This window comes from Jaculus jaculus, chromosome 12 (genome assembly GCF_020740685.1).
Source record: "Jaculus jaculus isolate mJacJac1 chromosome 12, mJacJac1.mat.Y.cur, whole genome shotgun sequence".
Lineage (NCBI taxonomy): Eukaryota > Metazoa > Chordata > Mammalia > Rodentia > Dipodidae > Jaculus > Jaculus jaculus.
In genome coordinates, this window is record NC_059113.1 from 38,009,277 (window position 1) to 38,028,583 (window position 19,307).

Genomic DNA, 19,307 nt, shown 5'->3' on the forward strand with positions numbered 1-19,307 from the left:
ATGGCATATGCTCAAAACATGCAATGTTCCCCTTTCCATTCTCTGCCCCTCTCCCAAGCCCCCTCTCCCAACACACATATTTTCCAATCTCTAGCAATCATTGAGACGAGTCTTGAAGTAAGTTATAGGCTTGTTTCTTAGAAGAGGGCTCAGTACTTTCCCTGATCTGAAAGAGTTTGTCTGAAGGAACACTGCAGGAAGCACAGAATCCCTCAGGAGCATGATGTACCCAGGGAACTTCACGTAGAACCAGAGCCCAGTGGGGGTTTTCCATTGTGGTAGCGGACTGAGTGACCTGCGGCCCCAACTTCCCCACCCCATATGCATGGACTCTTACCAGTGCCCATAGTCTAGATGCTGTCTGATGACAGTATGGGGCTGCACAGTCCCGTAGGCATCCACCTCAGGCATGTTCATGTCATCAATCAAATAGATGAGCTTCTTGTTGCCTGGAGGACCATAATTTCTGCCAGCTTTCTTTTCTAGAGGCTTCTCCAGGACAGCTGAGGGGAGACACCATTAGTGAGTGTGATGGTTAATATGGTCAACCTGGCAGGATGTAAAATCACCCTGGCAGGATGTAAAATCACGGAGGGGACAGATCCCTGGATGTGTCTGTGAGAGTTTCTAGAGTAGGCTAATTGTGGTGGGTTGGCCCACCCTAATTGTGGGCGTTCTTCCATAGGCTGGGCTCCCTGACTGGATGAAAAGCAAGCTGAGCACCAGAAACCTTTGCTCACTGCTCCCTGAATGCCGGTGCTATGACAGCACCTCCCGCTCTTGCTGCCATGATTTTCTTCTCCACCATGATGAAGTAGCCTCCCAAACTCTAAGCAAGAAACCAAAAAAAAAAAAAAAAAAGAAACAAACAAAATTCAACCCTTCCTCCTTAAGTTGTTTCTTGTTAGGTATTTGGTTACAACAGTAATAAAAATATAACTAATACAGAAATGTAGTAGTTGGAGGCAGGTCATTACTATGATAAACTTGACCCTTTGGTTCATATGCCTTTGTAACTGGTCTGTGGGAAGGATGTGGAAGATCTTGTAACTTAGGGCTAGAATAGTCCTAGAATGCTGTATAGAGAGCTTAAAGTGCCATGACAGTGGGAGTTTAGAAGGCCAGAATGCTGAGAGGAATGCATACAGTACAGGCCTGGCTCATAACATCTTAGACAGAAAACAAGGTCTCTATTGGGAACTGGGATAGAGGCTGTTCATTTTATTCCATCAAAGAATCTAGCTGTATTTTGTCCATATACTGAAAAAAACTGAATGAGGCTGAGTTAAAAAATAATAGACTAATTTGTTTGTTGGAGGAAATCTCCAGATAGGATAATATTTATGCTGGATCATGGTACTGTTCACTGCTGTGATTCAGGTCTATAGTGAGATGGAGTAACAAAGGGAGCAGAGAGATATGAAAAAACATACAGTTTGGCAAGTAAAAATGTAAGTGTCAAGTTATGGATAAGACAATATTTTAAGCAGTTGTAACTGTAAAAGATATTAGAACCTTTGAAGAGAAACCTGGTGCTCTGCATTGGGAAAGCAGGTCAGGCATTCTGTAGGCAAGACCCCACTAATTCAAGGCTACATCTTGTGACCATGAAAATTAATATGAAAGGAGAGAGCACAAACTATGAATGCTGCTGAAGGGGTTACCTACTCAAAAGCACTTGCCTAGGGAAATTTTTCCCAGGGTAAATCTGGATGGCACACAAATGCCAATGCCAAGATCCATGCAAGCTGTTAGCAGCACTTGGCAGATTTTGAAGCCATAAAATATTCAGGATGGGCTGGAGAGATGGCTTAGCGGTTAAGTGCTTGCCTATGAAGCCTAAGGACCCCGGTTCGAGGCTCGGTTCCCCAGGTCCCACGTTAGCCAGATGCACAAGGGGGCGCACGCATCTGGAGTTCGTTTGCAGTGGCTGGAAGCCCTGGCGTGCCCACTCTCTCTCTCTCCCTCTATCTGTCTTTCTCTCTGTGTCTGATGCTCTCAAATAAATAAATAAATAAAAATTAAAAAAAAATATTCAGGATTGATGGGGCTCATGGAGTCCTACACTATCATTCTGGAGAGTTTCTGAGGCCAGCCAGTATGTGGCTGTATTGGAGTTCCTGCAAGCAGGCCCTAAAAGTCCATTGCTGGCCTTTCATTGGTCTCTATTTCCTGACTATGGATGTAATGTGACCAGCTGCCTCCTAATACTGCTGCTGTATCCTCCCCACCACAATAGACTTGTTTCCTCTTGAACCAGAAGACAAAACAAACACTTCCTTCTTAAGTTGCTTCTTCTCAGATAGATATTTAGTTACAACAAGAAAGTAACCAATGCAGTGAGAGAAGGAAGTTTAATCCTCAGAGGCCAATACTGGAAAAGCATAGGCATCTAGAACGAGAGGAGGTGCTTCCTGAATATATATGAAAACAGCAGTATTCCCACTGCTAGATTCAGCCATCTCTGGCACCAGAAGAGAAGTTGGAACCTACCAGGAAGAAATTGGTAACAGTGCTCACCAAACTCTGTCTTACTATAGTGTGTTGAATTAGATTGTTGCAAACGTTTAATATCTCATCTAATTCTTATGACGTGTCTACTGATGAATAGTATCCCACTTCCTAGGTAAGGGAACCACAGCTCAGAAGAGCTAAGCATCATTAAGACTATGTTAGTGTTGCGACACTAATCAGAGCAGTTAGCTTCAAAGTCCACACTCATATACTACTTTCAGTCCCTAGATTTCTTTGTTTATAGATTAGAAAACAAATAATGTGTTCATAGTCACAAGGCTAGATACTTCATCGCCAAGGACCCAGGGAAGACCTGAACCTATGCCTAATACAGTAAGGGCCTAATGGCTGTGGCTCCCTTCCCAGGGCTCAGTGGAGGCCCTTTCCATCCTGAAGGCTGTGGTACAGGAGTCTTTGGATATTTTATCAAAAACCTTTGCAGAGAGTTCATCTCTCGTGAGGTCTTCCATCATAAAGAGTAGGAACAACAACCTCAGAGAATTTCTCAGATGTTTTCAGGGCTGTGAATGGCTGCCTCCCCTATCTTAGGTCTTCTGGCCTCTACCAGAGAATCCCAGTAACTCTGCAGGATCTTATACACAGACACTTCTGGACTGATTTCTTCCATTATCTAGCCAAAGAGAAGGAGTCAGACAGCACTGTTTCCAGCCTGACAGGGCTTGTTTAGAACAAATTTATGTAATAGGGTGGAGACATAAGACTTTTTCTTTCAGTAAAGCAATTAAATATTTATGGATTTCAAGAGCCAACACTTTTTTTTTATTACAGATGGGAGCATTAAGAACCATCTGATTTCTTCTCTTGAAAAACAAGTTTGTAAACAAGAGGAAAGTGTCAATAGACTGGGGAGGTGACAGATAGAAAGACAAGTTCCTTCAAGAAGCTTGGATATTCTAATTTCCTGGTCCTGAGTGAAATTAAGTGTTTCAAATATGAATTAAATTTAAATTTAATTAGCATGCAATTAACATACACTATCAACCAATTAATCACCCAACACCTTCTTCCTTCCCCCACTAAAGATTTAACAACTACATGTGAGTTCTGTCAAAATGAAATATAATTAATGGGCTGCCAAGGACACATTTGAAGAACAGTCCTGCTAATAAGAAGCTCTTTCCTTAGCAATCTTTGTTTCTTGTCCTCCCAAGGCAATGATATTCAAATAACCCCTGGAATTAAGCAGTCCCTGTAATTTGGATTGATTAAGCGCTTTATGCTGCTACAGGATGGTGGAGGAGCAAAGCACACCAGTTATCAAGAAGTGGCCTTGGGCAGCACTGGGTTGTCTCCAGTGGATAGCATGAAGTTATCCTGAGGATGAGAGGAAAGGCAGACACAGTCCTGAGTTCTACGTCACATCCTATGTGGAATAAGTCTGTGTTTGGGCAGGACTAGAGGAGTTACTATGATTTATATTTGAGGGAAACTCTCCATGTTGAAGGACAAGGCAAATAGGATGTCAAAAGAAATGTGACCTCTTGGCATGTCTCTGATTGTGCTGGACACAGCACTGGAGACTCAGCCCTATCCCCGGTGGGTACCGTATTACTGAACTTCCCCTACAGGTCAGCCTGTGGCCACAGGGAGTAGTGCCATCTGCCCCCAGGCTCTGTGTTTCCACTGATGTCCTTCTCTGCTTCCATGTGGCCACTATCGTACATGTGAAGACCATTTGATTTCCCACTTGTCTCATTTTTGCATCCCTGTGGCTACCAGCCTTGTCCACTGGCTCTCGCCTGATGACTGTAATCCCTTCCAGATGGTCCCCCTGATTTCCAGGTGGACTCCATTTTGCCCTCAAAGACAGCAGACTAGGAAACCTTGTGCAGAATAAGTTTCCTCTGTCTGCTCCAGCCATCTACTTCAGCTTTACCAATCACTTGCTACTCCAGTGACTTGGTCTCTCTCTCTCTCTCCTTCTCTTTATTTGTTTTCAGTTTGACAAAATTAGGAATGGAGTGAGAGACTTGAGCAGGTCTCTGACGGCATTTCCAGACACGATTAACTGAATGAGGTGGTCCTTCCTCCCAAATGTGTGTTCCTCCTTTTGGGAGACTGTATATAAGGAAACTCCAGGAGAACATTAGAGCTTTTCCTCCTTCTGTGCAGCAGGACAGTCTCCTGGCTGGTTAGTGCTTTTAGCCTGGCTCCTTTTCTGCTCCCTTGTGCAGACTTTTGCTTTTTGTTTGGCCTTGTGGACTAAGTGCCTACATGGTCCTATGACTCTTTGTCCTGTATCCAGCCTTGTGGACTGAGTATCAACTTCCTGTTCTGTGTACAGTTGTAGTTGGACTGCCCAACCTGTAATTTGTCATGTAATCCAATAAATCCCCCCCTTGTACATATTAATTCCATTGGTTCTTTCCTCTAGGGAACCCTAATTAATGTTCTTTCTTCCTTCCATTCCTTCATTTAAAAAATATTTATTTATTTGAGGGAAAGAAAGAGAGAGAGAGAGAGAGAGAGAGAGAGAGAGAGAGAGAGAGAATGTATGGGTATACCAGGGCCTCCTGCCATTGCAAACAATAAGCTGAAGATGCATGGACCACTTTGTGCATCTGGCTTCCTGTTAGTACTAGAGAATTGAACCTGGGCCAGCTGGCTTTGCAAGCAACTGCCTTTAACTTCTGAGCCATCTCTCAAGCCCCCTTCCTTCCTATTGCATGCATATGTGTGTGTTGTACGTAGATGTGTCTATGCATGTTTGTATGTGCGTGAGTCATGTGTGTTCCACATATGTATGGAGGACAGAGGTCAACATCAGGGGTTACTTTCTATTGCTCTCCAGTTTGCTTGTTGAGATTGAGTCTCCTTCTGAATCTGGAGCCTCTCAGATTCTACCAGTCTAGCTAGCCATCTTGCTCTAAGCATCTACCTGACTCAGCTTACTGAGCTCTAGGATTACATTTCTGGGGATCTTGTCCTCACACGTGTGTGTGTGTGTGTGTGTGTGTGTGTGTGGACTAGTTGAGCCATCTTCTAAAGCCTGGTGCCCTCTTCTTCCACATGCCAGCATGGTTTGTCAGCTTCTTAATTTGCTCACTCAAATGTTTTTATTTTTATTTTTTTAACTCAGTGAGTCCTTATTCATGCTCTCGCTCCCTTCTTTTTCCCACCACACTTCCTTTCTCGTTATCGCACTCATTATCACTTAATATACTTTATTCTTTACCTCTTTATTTGTTATCTCACTGTCCCTTTCATAATCTAAATTCTCTGAGTTCAGGGATTTTTCTAGCACAGCCTCTAGCATGTAACAGAGTGCTCAGGAATTGTTTATAAACCTATGGAATGAATGGATATATTCTGATACTATACAAAGTTCCATGAGATGGGTAAATAACATCTTGTCATCCCACATTGCAGTTAGAGACACAGGCTCAAGAGTTTAAACTCCCTCTAGAGTTGGAGCCCAAGGCTTTGGATGTGATGTAATTACAGTGCTTTTTCTTTTCATTGTGCTACATACAAAGGCTCTGTGAGTATTTCTAGCCCAGCCTCCAGTATAGGCATTCATCCAAGCAGTTTTGCTAGGGGCCTGCTACAGGGAGTACTTGACTTGAATTATGTTATCACTTACTCTCAGAACTCAAGAATGAAGGCTGGAGAGATGGCTCAGAGGTTAAAGGCACTTTCTTGCAAAGCCTGCCAGCCCAGGCTTGATTCAGTACCCACAAAGAGCTAGATACTCAAGGTGGCACCAGCATCTACAGTTCATTTGCAGAGGCAAGAAACCCCAGCACACCCCTTCCTCCCTCCCTCCCTCCCTCCCTCCCTCCCTCCCTCCCTCCCTCCCTCCCTCCCTTCCTTCCTTTCTTTCTTTCTTTCTTTCTTTCTTTCTTTTTCTTTCCTTCTCTCTCTATCTCCCTTTCTCTCTCATGCATGCTTTCTTCCTGCATGCAAGTAAATAAGCAAATAAATAAATGCAATATTTAAAGAAAAGAACTCCAGGATGAATTGCCATTATCTCTTGAAACTCTTTTAGCAGATGGGGAAGCAGAGGTTTAGAGAAGTCAAAGTACTAAGGCAAAGCCAAGGCTTTCCCCTAACTCTGCCTCATGTGGACCCTCAGGTAGCCACTGCCACCAACCACTTGCCAAACATGGTCTGCCTGGCAAAGGCCTTTGAGAAACTCTCAGTTAGTTCATGGCATGCACCATATTTTTCACAGAAACACTAATAATTAGTCATGATTTACTTTGCAATGGCATGGTCTCTGGACCTGTGCTTGAACTGTTTTCCTTTTAAATTATGTATGTTTTCATGGCAAGACTTTTCAGTTATATTTGAAAGGCCTTTTAATTTATTCTTTCAAGAAATATCATGCTTTGCATGTCTATGAAGATCATACATATTCATTTTAGAAAGATTAGACAGCATAAAAATGTCACAGCAATGAAAGTGACAATTGGCCAGGATTCTATTACCCAGCAGTTAGCACAACTTTCAATATTTTGGTGTATTTTATTCAAGTTATATTTAAAAAAAATTTTTTAGTTTTTATTTAATTTTATTTAAACTTTTTATAATTGATAACACCCATAATTATAGACAATAAACCATGATAACTTCCTTCCCCACCCCCGGCGCTTTCCTATTCACAACTCTATTCTCCATAAAGCTCTTCCTTTGAAAGTTCTGTCTAACCTTAAGTGTTAATGAACAAGTGACAGAGGTTCATGTTACTTGGTTTCAGGCATTTGAGCGTCTCTCTAATTAGCATAATTCAGCTCTCTATTTGCTGAATGGTTCAAATGGCAGTTGGATGGTGTGATCATCTCTGATTGTCAGCTTGATAAGGATTAGAGTCACCTCTAGGAATGTCTGTGAGGGCTTTCTAGATGATGTTACCTGAGATGGGAAGACCCACCTTAGCTGTGGGCGGCAGCGCCATTCCATGGTCTGTGGTCCTGGACTGAATACAAGGAGAAAGTGAGCTAAGAAGTGGCATCCAATGCCCTCCGCTTCCTGACTGCAGACACAGTATGGCCAGCTGCCTCACTCTCCTGCCGTCATGCTTTCCCTGCCTGTGACCTTGGGCTGTCAGCTGAAAGGAATACTTTCTCCATTCAAGTGGTTTCTTTGTCAGGTATGCAGGTCATAGAAACTTCAAAAGTGGTATCTACTGCAGATGGCCAGAGAGCTCAGAACTATCCCAGCATGAGGCTCAGCCAACTCCTTTCGATGTCAAGGAAGCCCATGGGCTCTTTTACCAAGGTCTTTGTTCTTCCTTTTCTGTCCCTAAGATATCCTATCTGTGGTTGTTTGCAGATGTATTAGGTAAAACCTTTTTTTTTTTTACATTTTCAAAAGTAGAAGCTTAAGGTACCTGGAGAGATAGAAATAGATCTATTAAAATAATAATAATAATAATACTAAGTCCTGGCATAGTGGCCCATGCCTTTAATCCCAGCACTCCGGGAGGCAGAGGTAGGAGGATTGCAGAGTTCGAGGCCACCCTGAGACTACATTGTGAATTCCAAGCCAGCCTGGGCTAGAGCAATACCCTACCTCAAAAAAAAAAAAAAAAATAATAATAATAAAAGAATCACCAAAAAATTCAGAATGGAGGAAACTTATGGGTATCATTTTCTCACATATTTATTCCTTTTTTGGTTTTTTAATTTTTTTATTAGGTATGGACATATTTAGTATGTAAACAACACAGTTTGGTACTATCCTTTCCTTCCTCCCTGCCCCTTTTCTGAAGAGGCCTTCCTTATTGGGGATGCAGGTCAACCCCATGGGGATTGTGGGTCATGCATTACGATAGTCAGTTATGGAGGACAAGTAATGTCTCTGTACAAAATGTCCCAACTTGTGGCTCTAACAATCTTTGTGCCCCTTCTTTGGCAAAATTCTCTGAGCCATGCTGGTAGCATTTTCAGTCTACTTACATATTTCTTTATGAGCTACTTTCTTTAAAGTTCAGAAGTATGGGCTGGAGGGATTGCTCAAATGTTAAAGGATCATGCTTGCAAAGCCTATTTTCCTGGATTCAATTCCCCAGCCACCCATATAAAGCTGGACAGACATTTGTTTTCAGCAACAAGAGACCCTGGTGCATCTACACACACAGAGACACACACACACAAAAGCTCAGAAATAAATCTGTGTTTAATTATAGTAACCGTGCCATCCCAGGTTAGTGATTCAAATCCATCTCTTCAAAATGAGAAATCTTTTCAGGCATTAAATTCTAGAAGGCATATAACATGGATACTTATAAAAAATAAAAATAAGCTAGAAAGGTCTTTTATTGTACTGACCCACAACAGAACTCATGGATGGGCTCTTTAGGATGTCACCCAGGGAAGGAATGAGAGTCACCCAGTTGGGTTCATGGGGATCAGAGAAGCTGGCAAATGGAGAACAAACACAGGCCTCCACCTAGAGGTGCAGGGTATCAACTTAGGTTTGTGTCTGGACTAGAAACAGCTGGCTGAAGTTTGAGCTTTCCATGGCCAGCTGAAGGTCCTGTTACAGTCACCATCAAAGAGAAAGACACGTTCATCGTGCTCCACAGAAACCAAGCAGGCATTCTGCCATGGAAATTCAGATACAGGCTTTGCAGCCTTATCAGAACAGAAGGCCTGCACAGTTTTACATGATCAGACAGCTTTGCTGTTAGTGCATGGGGTGACTTTGAGGGAAGTTACTCAACACCTTAAGCCTTATGGGCTCCTTGTGAAAACGGAGGCTAGGCTGAGAGATGGCTTAGTGGTTAAGGCACTTGCTTGCAAAGCCAAAAGACCTAGGTTGGATTCCCCAGGACCCACATAAGCCAGACACACAAGGCGGGGCATACGTCTGGAGTTTGTTTGCAGTGGCTGGCAGCCCTGGTCTGCCCCATTCTCTCTTCTCCTCTCTCTCTTTTTCTCTGCCTGAAATGAAATGAAATGAAATAAAATAAAATAAAAAAGGAGGCTATCTATAGACCTGTGACTAGCATCATTCGCAAACTCATTCTCTCCCATCACTTTCTAGATGCGTGGCCACCGGGACGCAGTTGTGAACAGGAAGACACAAGCATATGAGGCTCCTGTATCAGCCTCTCAGGAATGCTGGGGTTGCAGGTGTGCGCCACCCTGAGGTGCTCCTTTTTCCTATTTGTGACACAAATGGGATGGAGGAAGCAACAGCCATTCTCTCACCTACAGGGGTCAGTCAAGGGAATAACAAATACCTTCACACTGGGATTGAACCATTGTTCTAGAATTTGCGATTGCCTACCTCCCTGGGGATCTCTATGCCACGAGTATTAGCTTTTCTGCTACCTGCAACTAAAAGTATGACCCATAAAGGGACTAGATGGATGGAGAGCCGAATGGTGGATACTTTGTAACCATTAAGTACCATGTTGATCCCAAAGCTGTGACGGCTATAAGAATGAAAATGAACCCAACATGGCTCAGGAAAATTTTGCGGAAGAGGGGGCGGAAAGAATGTCAGAGTCACATGTTGGGTCATGATTTGCAGAGACATTTATCATACCAATAACTGGGGGCTAACTCCACAATGCACGACCCATTTACATCAACAAGGAGGGTCCAATGGGAGGGGGTAGATCATAGATGAGCCTAAACAATGGTACCAAACTGCCTTTATCTGCTGAAAAGAAAACTAATAAGTTAAATTAAAAAAAAAAAAAAAGAATGTCTGAAGCATAGCCCTCACCTGTCTTCTCAGGGAGGTGTGCTATCTAAAAGAGGCCTCGGTGGAGACTACAAGACTGCAGTGAGATGGGAGATGCAGGCATTGTTAGCAGCTGTCTCCTCTGTACAAGAACTCTGGATGTAGACAAATTAGCATAGGCTGGGCCAGCATGACATGTGAGCTGCAGGCTGTGGCTGCTTGGCTTCTGTAACCTATTTCAATACTGGGAGCTTTTTCCCCGCAAAAATGTTGTTTATCCCCTCAGCTCCCTTGTTAAGTAAAAACATTTGGCTAGTGTACTTTTTTATCTCAGCAGTTAGAGCTTGGGAATTATTGAATCACACAGATTCTTAATTTGAGGAGCACTTTGTAAATATTATTATAATAAGAACTTCCACTTGCTAAGTACTTGTTGTATGTTAGGAGTCATTTTGGGTGTGTCACAAATTTTACCTTACTCTTCAAGCATGAAGAGGATAAACCACATAGACAAATCTCAAAATCATGTAGTGTGAAAAAGGTCCCTCCCCCACCAAAAAAAGAAAAGAAAACAAAGAGCATGCATGTTTGTTATTCCACTGTAGGAAGTTGTAGAAAGTACAGACTCATGTGCTGTGCCAGAAAGCAGACCCATGGCTTCCTGGAGCGTGCAGCGTGGGAAGGTGGGAGGGAGGGAGGAGCTAGGAAGAGGTCGGAAAACTCAGTGTCTCTACTACAAAGACAGTTGCATGGACCTCTAAATATGTCAAAGCATATCAAATATTGTACTTTAGTTTATTACATGTCAGTTAGAGCTCAATAAAACTTTTTTTTTTTTAAAGAGGAAAAAATGCAAAGAAAACGATGTGACTTTTCAATACAATTATGGAGAAAAGAGCAGGTCTTTCTTCACGCAGTGAAATTCTATGCAGGAGTAAAAATGAACGACACGGATCCATGTGAATCAAAGCACTGACTAAATGAGTGAGCTGCGTAAGGACAACTTAGGATGAAGCAGACATAAAAGTTAAACACTGGGCTGGAGAGATGGCTTAGCAGTTAAAGCACTTGCCTGCCAAGCCTAAGGACCTGGGTTCCGTTCCCCACCTAAGCCAGATGCACTAGGTGGCACATGTGTCTTGACTTTGTAATGGCTAGAGGCACTGGTGCACCCATTCTGTCTCTGTCTCTCTCTCTCTTTCAAATAAATGAATGAATGAATAAATAAATAAATAAATACCTTTTTGAAAAAGTTAAACACACAACACCAGTATATCTTATGAATCCACGAATCCATGTGGGGACTGACAGTTTCGCAGTGCCAGGAATTGAGGACTTTGGGTCTTTAGAAGCAGGATACAGGGCAATGGCTCAGTGGGAAAGGTGTTTGCTACTCAAAGTATGAGGGCTAGAGTTTAGATCCTACATGAAATGCCTGGCTTTGTGGTGCCTGCTGTAAGGGTTAATAAGTTTGGGGTCCCAGCAATCATTAGAGTCACAAAAATTACTGAAACATGCTTGCACTGGAACAGGCTTTAGCACAGAGGGAATTCTTCAGGGTTGTAAATAACTTCCCAAACCACAACCTGATAAGGTCACCTGGGGCGGGGGGTGTTCAGGAACCATATAAGCTGTCTGTCATCACAGAACTGGTCTAACCCCAGAGTCCTACTTGGGAAAACAAGTCAGCAAAGGAAACGGCCCTGTTACATCCTTTTTCACTCTCCCTTCCCCGCATTCTCCGCCCTGCTTGTCTCTTTCTTTTAAATATCCAGCTCAGCTGCTTCTGAGCTCAGTTGTCTCAACCCACCGCCCAACCTCCCTTCGCTTTCTTTCTTTTTTTTTTTTTAAATTTTTATTTATTTATTTGAGAGGGACAGACACAGAGAGAAAGACAGAGAGAGACAGAGAGAGAGAGAATGGGCGCGCCAGGGCTTCCAGCCACCGCAAATGAACTCCAGACGCGTGCGCCCCCTTGTGCATCTGGCTAACGTGGGACCTGGGGAACTGAGCCTCGAACCGGGGTCCTTAGGCTTCACAGGCAAGCGCTTAACCACTAAGCCATCTCTCCAGCCCCTTTCTTTGCTGTTTACCCACTTGCTCTCCAATAAAGAACAGCCTGCTGTTGAGGTCGTATATTCTCTCCCCTTATTTCCACATCATTCTAGTTGGTTCAGCCCTGACTCTGATCCAACACCTGCCTAATACCCTGGTGTTGGGGAGGCAGACACAGGGAATCTCTGAGGCACACAGGTAGCTAGTCTACCTAGAACCAGAGAGGAAGATACTCATAGTTTACCTTTAGCCTCCACACACATGCACAACTGCCTGCACACATGTGACCACACACATATGCACATGCAGACACACATACATGTATGCTACTTGCATATACACATATAAAGAAGTGGGGAGGAAGGAATGGGGGCTGGTATATTAGCCATGCTTACAATGCCAGGACTATGGCCAAATTACAACAACTGTTAAATCTGGGTAGTAGCACATGGCATCTGTTGTATTATTTTCTGCACTTTTGTGCATGCTTAAAATATTTCAACATTTAAAAAAAATTTAAGTAATCATTCATCGTTCTCTTTGCATCCAGTTTCCCATGCCAGGGACAACTACTGTGCTATTTTCTTTCTTCTGCATCATACTGAATGTATATTCATGTGTGTATGTGTGTTATGCATGTCAGCTTTTATAAATTAAAAGCCACCTCGTGCGTACACTTTTATACAGTCCTACATAGATAAAGTGGCTTCAAACACATGGCACACATTGCTCTGCATCTGGCTTTCACTGCTAGACAGTGCTTCGGAAGTCGTTCTGATGGTGCCAATGTGAAATGGGCTCACTTTGTAGCCCTACTTGGCATCTATCCCACCGCATGCACGACCAAGTGGACTGCCTCCCATCTTCTGCCACTGTGAGCCTGTTACAGACACACGTCATGCACTTGTGCCCGCAGGCTACCTGTCTGAAAGCAGCTAAACCACCCCACACTCAGTCCTCTCTTAAGTCTTAAGCCATCACCCCAGCAGCAGTTAAGACCCTGAACTGGGCTGGAGAGATGGCTTAGTGGTTAAGCGCTTGCCTGTGAAACCCAAGGACCCCATTTCAAAGCTCGACTCCCCAGGGACCTTACTATGTGGCCCAGGACTTGGCTTAGGAATCCGATTTTATCTAATGTATGTACTAAATGTTTCTTTGGAAAAAGAGACCCTGCTGTAAGAGTGGGTTGACAAGAAGTGGCTGGCAGAGAGGAAGACATCTACAGTAAGCCTCTGACCCGGGGTCACACCCAGAAAGCTTGCCTCCATTAGGAGCCAGGGAATGAGTATCAGCCTGTCCCAGGGGAGTTCACAGGACAGGATGTGTCTTGTGTGTGAGCACCCACATATCCTATGTGAATTCAGAGGACATTGTGTAAACACATGCATGTCCCATGTGTGTTCAGAAGACAGTATGTAAACATCTGCATGTCTCATGTGCATTCAGAGGCAGGATGTGACCTGTGGTCTTTCGACTTAGCAACCTTGGGCACTCATCCTCCTTCCCAAGTCTTTGATCTTCATCTACGGCATGTGAAGGGTGGATGGAACAACGTTTAGAGACATTTCTGGTGCCTGGAGCCTATAAGTCTCTGCACACCTCAGCCACTGCACTGCTCTGAAGGAATCGAACAGGCCACAGAGCACAGGGGGCAAAGGTGGAAGAAGGAGCACTGGAGATGTAGGGCAGAGCTGTGTGGGAGGAGAACGGACAGAAACAGTGCTGTGAAGGATGGAATCCCAGCCAAGTAGACCCCATGGGCTCTATTCTAGGTCTGGTTCAGAGTGTGTGGCCACATAGACACCTTGCACCCAACGTCGCTGTGCTCCTTACCCTGCAGCATGGCTGATGTAGTGTAGTAGTTGAAGGGCACGTTTTTAACCAGGTATTCCTCAGGGTCAAGGCTGGACAGTTTTGCTCCCACCAGCACAGACTTGCCCGAGCCAGCAGAGCCCACCAGCATGACTGGCCGCCGCCGCTCCATGAGCCGTTCTAGGAAGTAGCACACTCGGATGGTCTCACTCGTGTGCACCAAGCAGGCCTGGAATGGAATGTGACAGGGATGCAAGGCTTGAAGGAGAAATAGGTACACTGTACAGCGTTCCAGAGCATTCCAGAAAAGGAGAGTCTGTTATGGGGGAAACCATCTAATAGCTACAAGTCTGAGTGTCTTTGCTAATATTTGCAACAGATACATCCTGCTAACTCATTCACACTGCGCCCTGCGACTCGGAGTCTTGCTAATCTCCCCAGTCCTGTCCTCTGTCTCTCTGTGGGCTCTCTGATGGACTATAGAACTTTCCGGTCTTTTTCTCCTTTAGGGGAGCATGTGGCTTCACTACACCTATAATTTGCAGAAACTTGAAGCTGGGGGCTGACATGCTTCTACGAGGTCTAACACTCAGTACCAGCAGTGATTTGCCGCAGTGATCTGCTAAGGACCAGTGCTCATGCTTGGCTGCTTAGTCCTACTCACCTGCAAAGGCATCTCAGGGTCAAATTCAAACTGGGGGATGAGCTTGGCCCAAGGCTCAAATTTCTTGGTTTCTGGGTCTATGTAGAAATCAAAGACAGTTCCCTGGGAAGGAAACTTGACTGTCTTGAACTCGGTCAGCCACCATTTGCTGAACTCTGCCCGGTAGTCCATAAGCTGCAAAGATAAGGCTGGTTAAAGGCCTGGGAGCTTCAGGAGCCCAAGAAGCCCTGGCAGGTGGCCCAGTCATTGATAGGCTATGGTTTGAACACAAGGAGTTCCTACCTGTACATGCCTGCCTGCTAGATGTAATAGCTCCCCAAGGATCATCCCTGAGCAGGCCCAGGAAGCAGGGATTGCCTTTGGTTTGCTGTAGCTGGATCTGAAGCATTACTAGGTCTGAGTGAGTTTCATAGTTCATGAACTGGAAACTTAATGTCCAGAGTCATATGTGAAACATACTTGGAAATGGAGATTTTTGGAGGAGGGCAATTAGTATAAGAGGAGGTCAAATGGCATGGCCTCCGTAGCGACATTTGTAGCTTTAACAGGAGGTGTGGTGGCATGAAGCATATGTCCTCCGTATACTCATGTGTTTCAAATGTTTGGCCACGAGCTGATGGAAAAATAGAAGGGGTGCCTTTCTGGAGGAGCTATATTGTGATGGGAGGGTATATGAGTAATCCAGTCAGCTCTTCCTTGCTAGAACTCAGCTCACTCGCATGCTGCTGTTGTCTACCTGAGGTCCAGCATCTGACCTACCATCTTTTCCCTGCCAGCATGAAATTTCCACTCAAGACTGTACACCAAAAGGAAAAAGAAAAAAAAAAGAACTTTCTAATCACAAGCAGTTTTTGTTGGGTGCTTTGTTCCATCAAGAAGAAGGTAATTATACAGAAAAATGGTACCAGGAGTGGAGGCATTGCTGAGATGAATCTGACCATGTGGTTTTAGGACATTTGGAATGTGTTTGTGGGAGGGACATGGAAGGATTTGGTACTTTGGACTGTAGGAGACTTGCAGTGATATATGCAGGGCTTTATGGGATATTCTGGTAAAAGTTTTCAAACTCTAAATACAGAGAAAGTTGTGGACTGTGAAGGCTTGGCTTATGAAGTTTTGAAGTGGAAAGAAATAATATTTTTGGAACTGAGATATTGGCAGAAAGGCTGGCTGCATTCTGCCTGTGTCCAGAGAATTTGAGAAAGGTAGAATTTAAAAGTATGGACTAGTGTGCTTAGTGAAAGGAAGTATAGAACAGAAAAATATGAAAGATGTAAAGTTCAGCAAAGAAGGAAAGGACCTGAAGGAACACTTTTGAGGGAGTATCTTGCTCTTCAAGATTAAGCTTTATTACCCCTGAATTTATAAATGTAGCTATGCTTCCCGCCTGGTACTGGTTTTGGAAGCATGAGAAATGCAAGAAAAAGGATCATGAAGTACATACAATTCTAGAAGCTGCTAAGATGGAGCAATGTGACGCAGGGTTGAATTCCTATATGGAGACCCAGTAAGGCCATTATATAGAGCTATGAAGATGAACTATGATTTGCAATAGAGACTTAAGGAACAAATGTGGATCCTGAGAAAGGAACACTTCTCAATTAGCCACCTACTAAGTAGATGAGATTGAATTCTTTAAAATGTGAGTGGAGCTAGATTTGGTAGCACAAACCTATAACACCAGCACTCAGAAGGCTGAAGTGGGAGAATCAAGGGTATAAGGCTAGCCTGGGCTATGTAGTGAGAGCCTGTTTCAAACCAAAAAGCAAAATCAAAAATCAAACAAACAGGCAACAGCAAAAGAGAATGGAAATTGACTATAAGCTATGGGCAGGTTTGTGTGTTGTTCACACTCTGATTTTAATGCATTAGGGGACGTTGTGGCTTTCTAATCTCTTTCTCTGCCATCATAGAGAAAAGCCCCATTTATCTATCTATCTATCTATCTATCTATCTATCTATCTATCTATCTATCTATCTATCTATCTATCTATGTGACAGAGGGAAAGAGGGAGAGAGAGAGAGAATGACAATGGGCATGCCAGGGCTTCCAGCCACTGCAAATGAGCTCTAGATGCATGTACCACCATGTGCATCTGGCTTATGTGGGTTCTGGGGAATTGAACTGAGGTCATTTGAAAAGCCTCATTTTTGATGGCTAAAATTCTTTGGAGACCTGTAACCTTTTATGAAGACCAGATTTTTGAGATCACATGGAAACCTCAAGATAAGGCCTCCTCTAGAAAAAACAAGGTTGTGAATCTCCTCCTCTCATCCCAATCTTCCTAACTGGTCAGTTTCTCAGTCAAGAAATTAGTCTGGCCTCATTAACATTGTCTTGCCCTTGACCCATAATCTACCACTTGACCTCGGCTTCTATTATGATGGGACGCTGAAGACACAGATGGCCCCTCCCCCACGAGCCACACTGCTTTCTAGATTCAGCTCTGTAGGACTCTTTTCAGCAGCGTGCCTTAATGAAATCCCCATCTGCTGTACATTAAGACAATTTTTTGTCCTTTGTGCTCTTTCACCTACATGACACTGGCATGTTATGAGCGTACTACTATCAGGTTTGGGAATCCAATTTCACCATTGCACTTTTACAATTCCCTGGGTTATTCTACCTGGTTAAAATTATCCTTATTTTTATATGTAGAACTTGGAACTGAATGCCTGTTTCAAGTCCCCCATTCTGTGCTCTTCCTACCATGCATCTGTGGGAGATTGCTTTTTTGTTATGAGTGAAAAGTGTTCAGTCAGGACCAGTTTTTAAATTGGATTTACTCAGGCATAGGCTTCATTTTTGTATTTCTGCATGTTATTTTTTTTTAAACTAAGTACCACTGGTGCTCCTGTTGCAAATACATGGCCAAATTCCTACTCTCCAACGTACAGCAGTCTCTTTGACTTTTGGCTTTAATGCAGGCTGAACAGGAGTCCTACACATTTGCCCGCTGCTAAAAGCTTTCTCCTGTGTCTCTCTCCACAGGCCAGCACGGCTACCCACAGCTCCAAGTGCTTCAGAGCCCAGGAGGCCTGGGGAGGGCTTTCTCCTAGGCTTTTAGAAAGAGTTGGATAGATTTAAATTTCTCTATACACAGACAGAAAAATTGACCAAGCGTCTTCATCTTGATGTCCCACTGCTTGTTTGGCCCCCAATAAGGGTGAGTAGCCCGGCAGGTGCTACCTGACATCTCAGCAGCTGAAAGGTCAAGACTGCACTTGGTGGAAAGAAAAACTTATACATTTTGGGATCTTTGTGCCTGTCAGCCAAGTCCCATCTTTCCTGCTTCACCCTTTGCTTTCCAGGGTAAGTGCGGAGCTATCAAAGAAGCTGCCCAGGGAGTGTGAGGCAGACAGCACAACGCCTGGGATGTCTGCGGATCCTCTTGCCCTTGGAGAGTTCCATCTGGTTCTGGGGATGCAGTAGGTTCAGCACACAGGGGAGCCTGTGAGAGTTGCCCTGAGAAATTTGAGCAATATAAGATGGATGGGTACATGCTCGAACAAGGGCCCATGTGCATGAAAAAACAGCTACATTTTAATTCTTTTGGTTCAGTTAAAAAAAAAAAAAACTTCCTTTTCAGGTTCCTCAAACATGGTTTTGTCCTACAAGGTTAAATTTTTTTTCACTTGTTTTTGGAAATAAAAAGCCCCACATTAGCCCAGACTACAGAGATAAATCATATCTCCATAACTCCTGCATTGGTTTGGTCCTCTGCTGTGAAACAGCCCCAGATACTTGCTATGCCACTGAATATTTAGGTCAGGAGACTATTAATGCATATAAGTACATGTTGCGCCAGCACAATCCTAAGTGCTTTGCATGCATTCACATTGTGTGATTATGACAACATGCATTCATTCCATCCTCATCCACATTCCCATTGGATCCATGGGGAGAATAAGGTAGAGACAGGCTACATCTCTGAACTCAGTCTTCCAGGTGAAATTGGCAGTTACAGTTCGAATCCAAAGTCCATTTCCCTTTCCTTCTCTACCTTTCCTTCCCTTCCCTTTCCCAGATCTTTTATGGTATGTGTATAGGTAGTATGTGCTGTGTGGTATGGGTGTGTTGTGTGCAGAGGCCAGAGGAAGATGTTGGGTGTCCTCCTGCTCCACGCTTCCACCTTAGTTTTTGGAGACAGAGTCTGTCATTGAACTTGGAGTCCCTCTCCTGACCGCCCCACCACTTTTTGGTTAGACTGTGGCCATGCCAAGTGTTTTACTGATTTTTATGGGGAATAATTAGGATTAAATTTAGGTCCTTGTGTTTTTACAGTAAGTCTTCTTGGCTGCAGGTCCCTCTGCTTAGCCCCTCTCAGCTTTCAAAGAAGCCCATTTTACTGTGATGTGATCGAGAAAAAAGCACTACACATATTTAACGGATGAGACTTAGCAAGTTTGGAGGTGAGTATAGACCTGTAAAATTATCACCGTAATAGATGCATAAACTATCCCTCTCCTCTGAGTTTTCTACCAACTTATATTATTGCTTTACTGTTGTTGTTTGGGATAAGCATTCTAAACACTAAATATTTGCCCTCTTTGTAAAAAATATAAAGAAAGAAATCCTTCCATTTATGACAATGTAGATGAA

At 43.7% G+C, this 19,307-nt stretch overlaps 1 protein-coding gene across 1 annotated transcript in view; it reads right to left on the reverse strand.

The window, feature by feature from the left end:
* The window catches only part of Dnah9 (dynein axonemal heavy chain 9), a 369,830-nt gene that overhangs the window by 183,689 nt on the left and 166,834 nt on the right, over positions 1-19,307 (reverse strand). The window contains exons 37-39 of the mRNA XM_045131009.1: positions 14,705-14,878; positions 14,062-14,269; positions 338-503 (exon numbers count right to left, since the gene is read on the reverse strand). Coding sequence (XP_044986944.1) covers positions 338-503; positions 14,062-14,269; positions 14,705-14,878 — 548 coding nt within the window. The remainder of the gene's footprint in view (positions 1-337; positions 504-14,061; positions 14,270-14,704; positions 14,879-19,307) is intronic.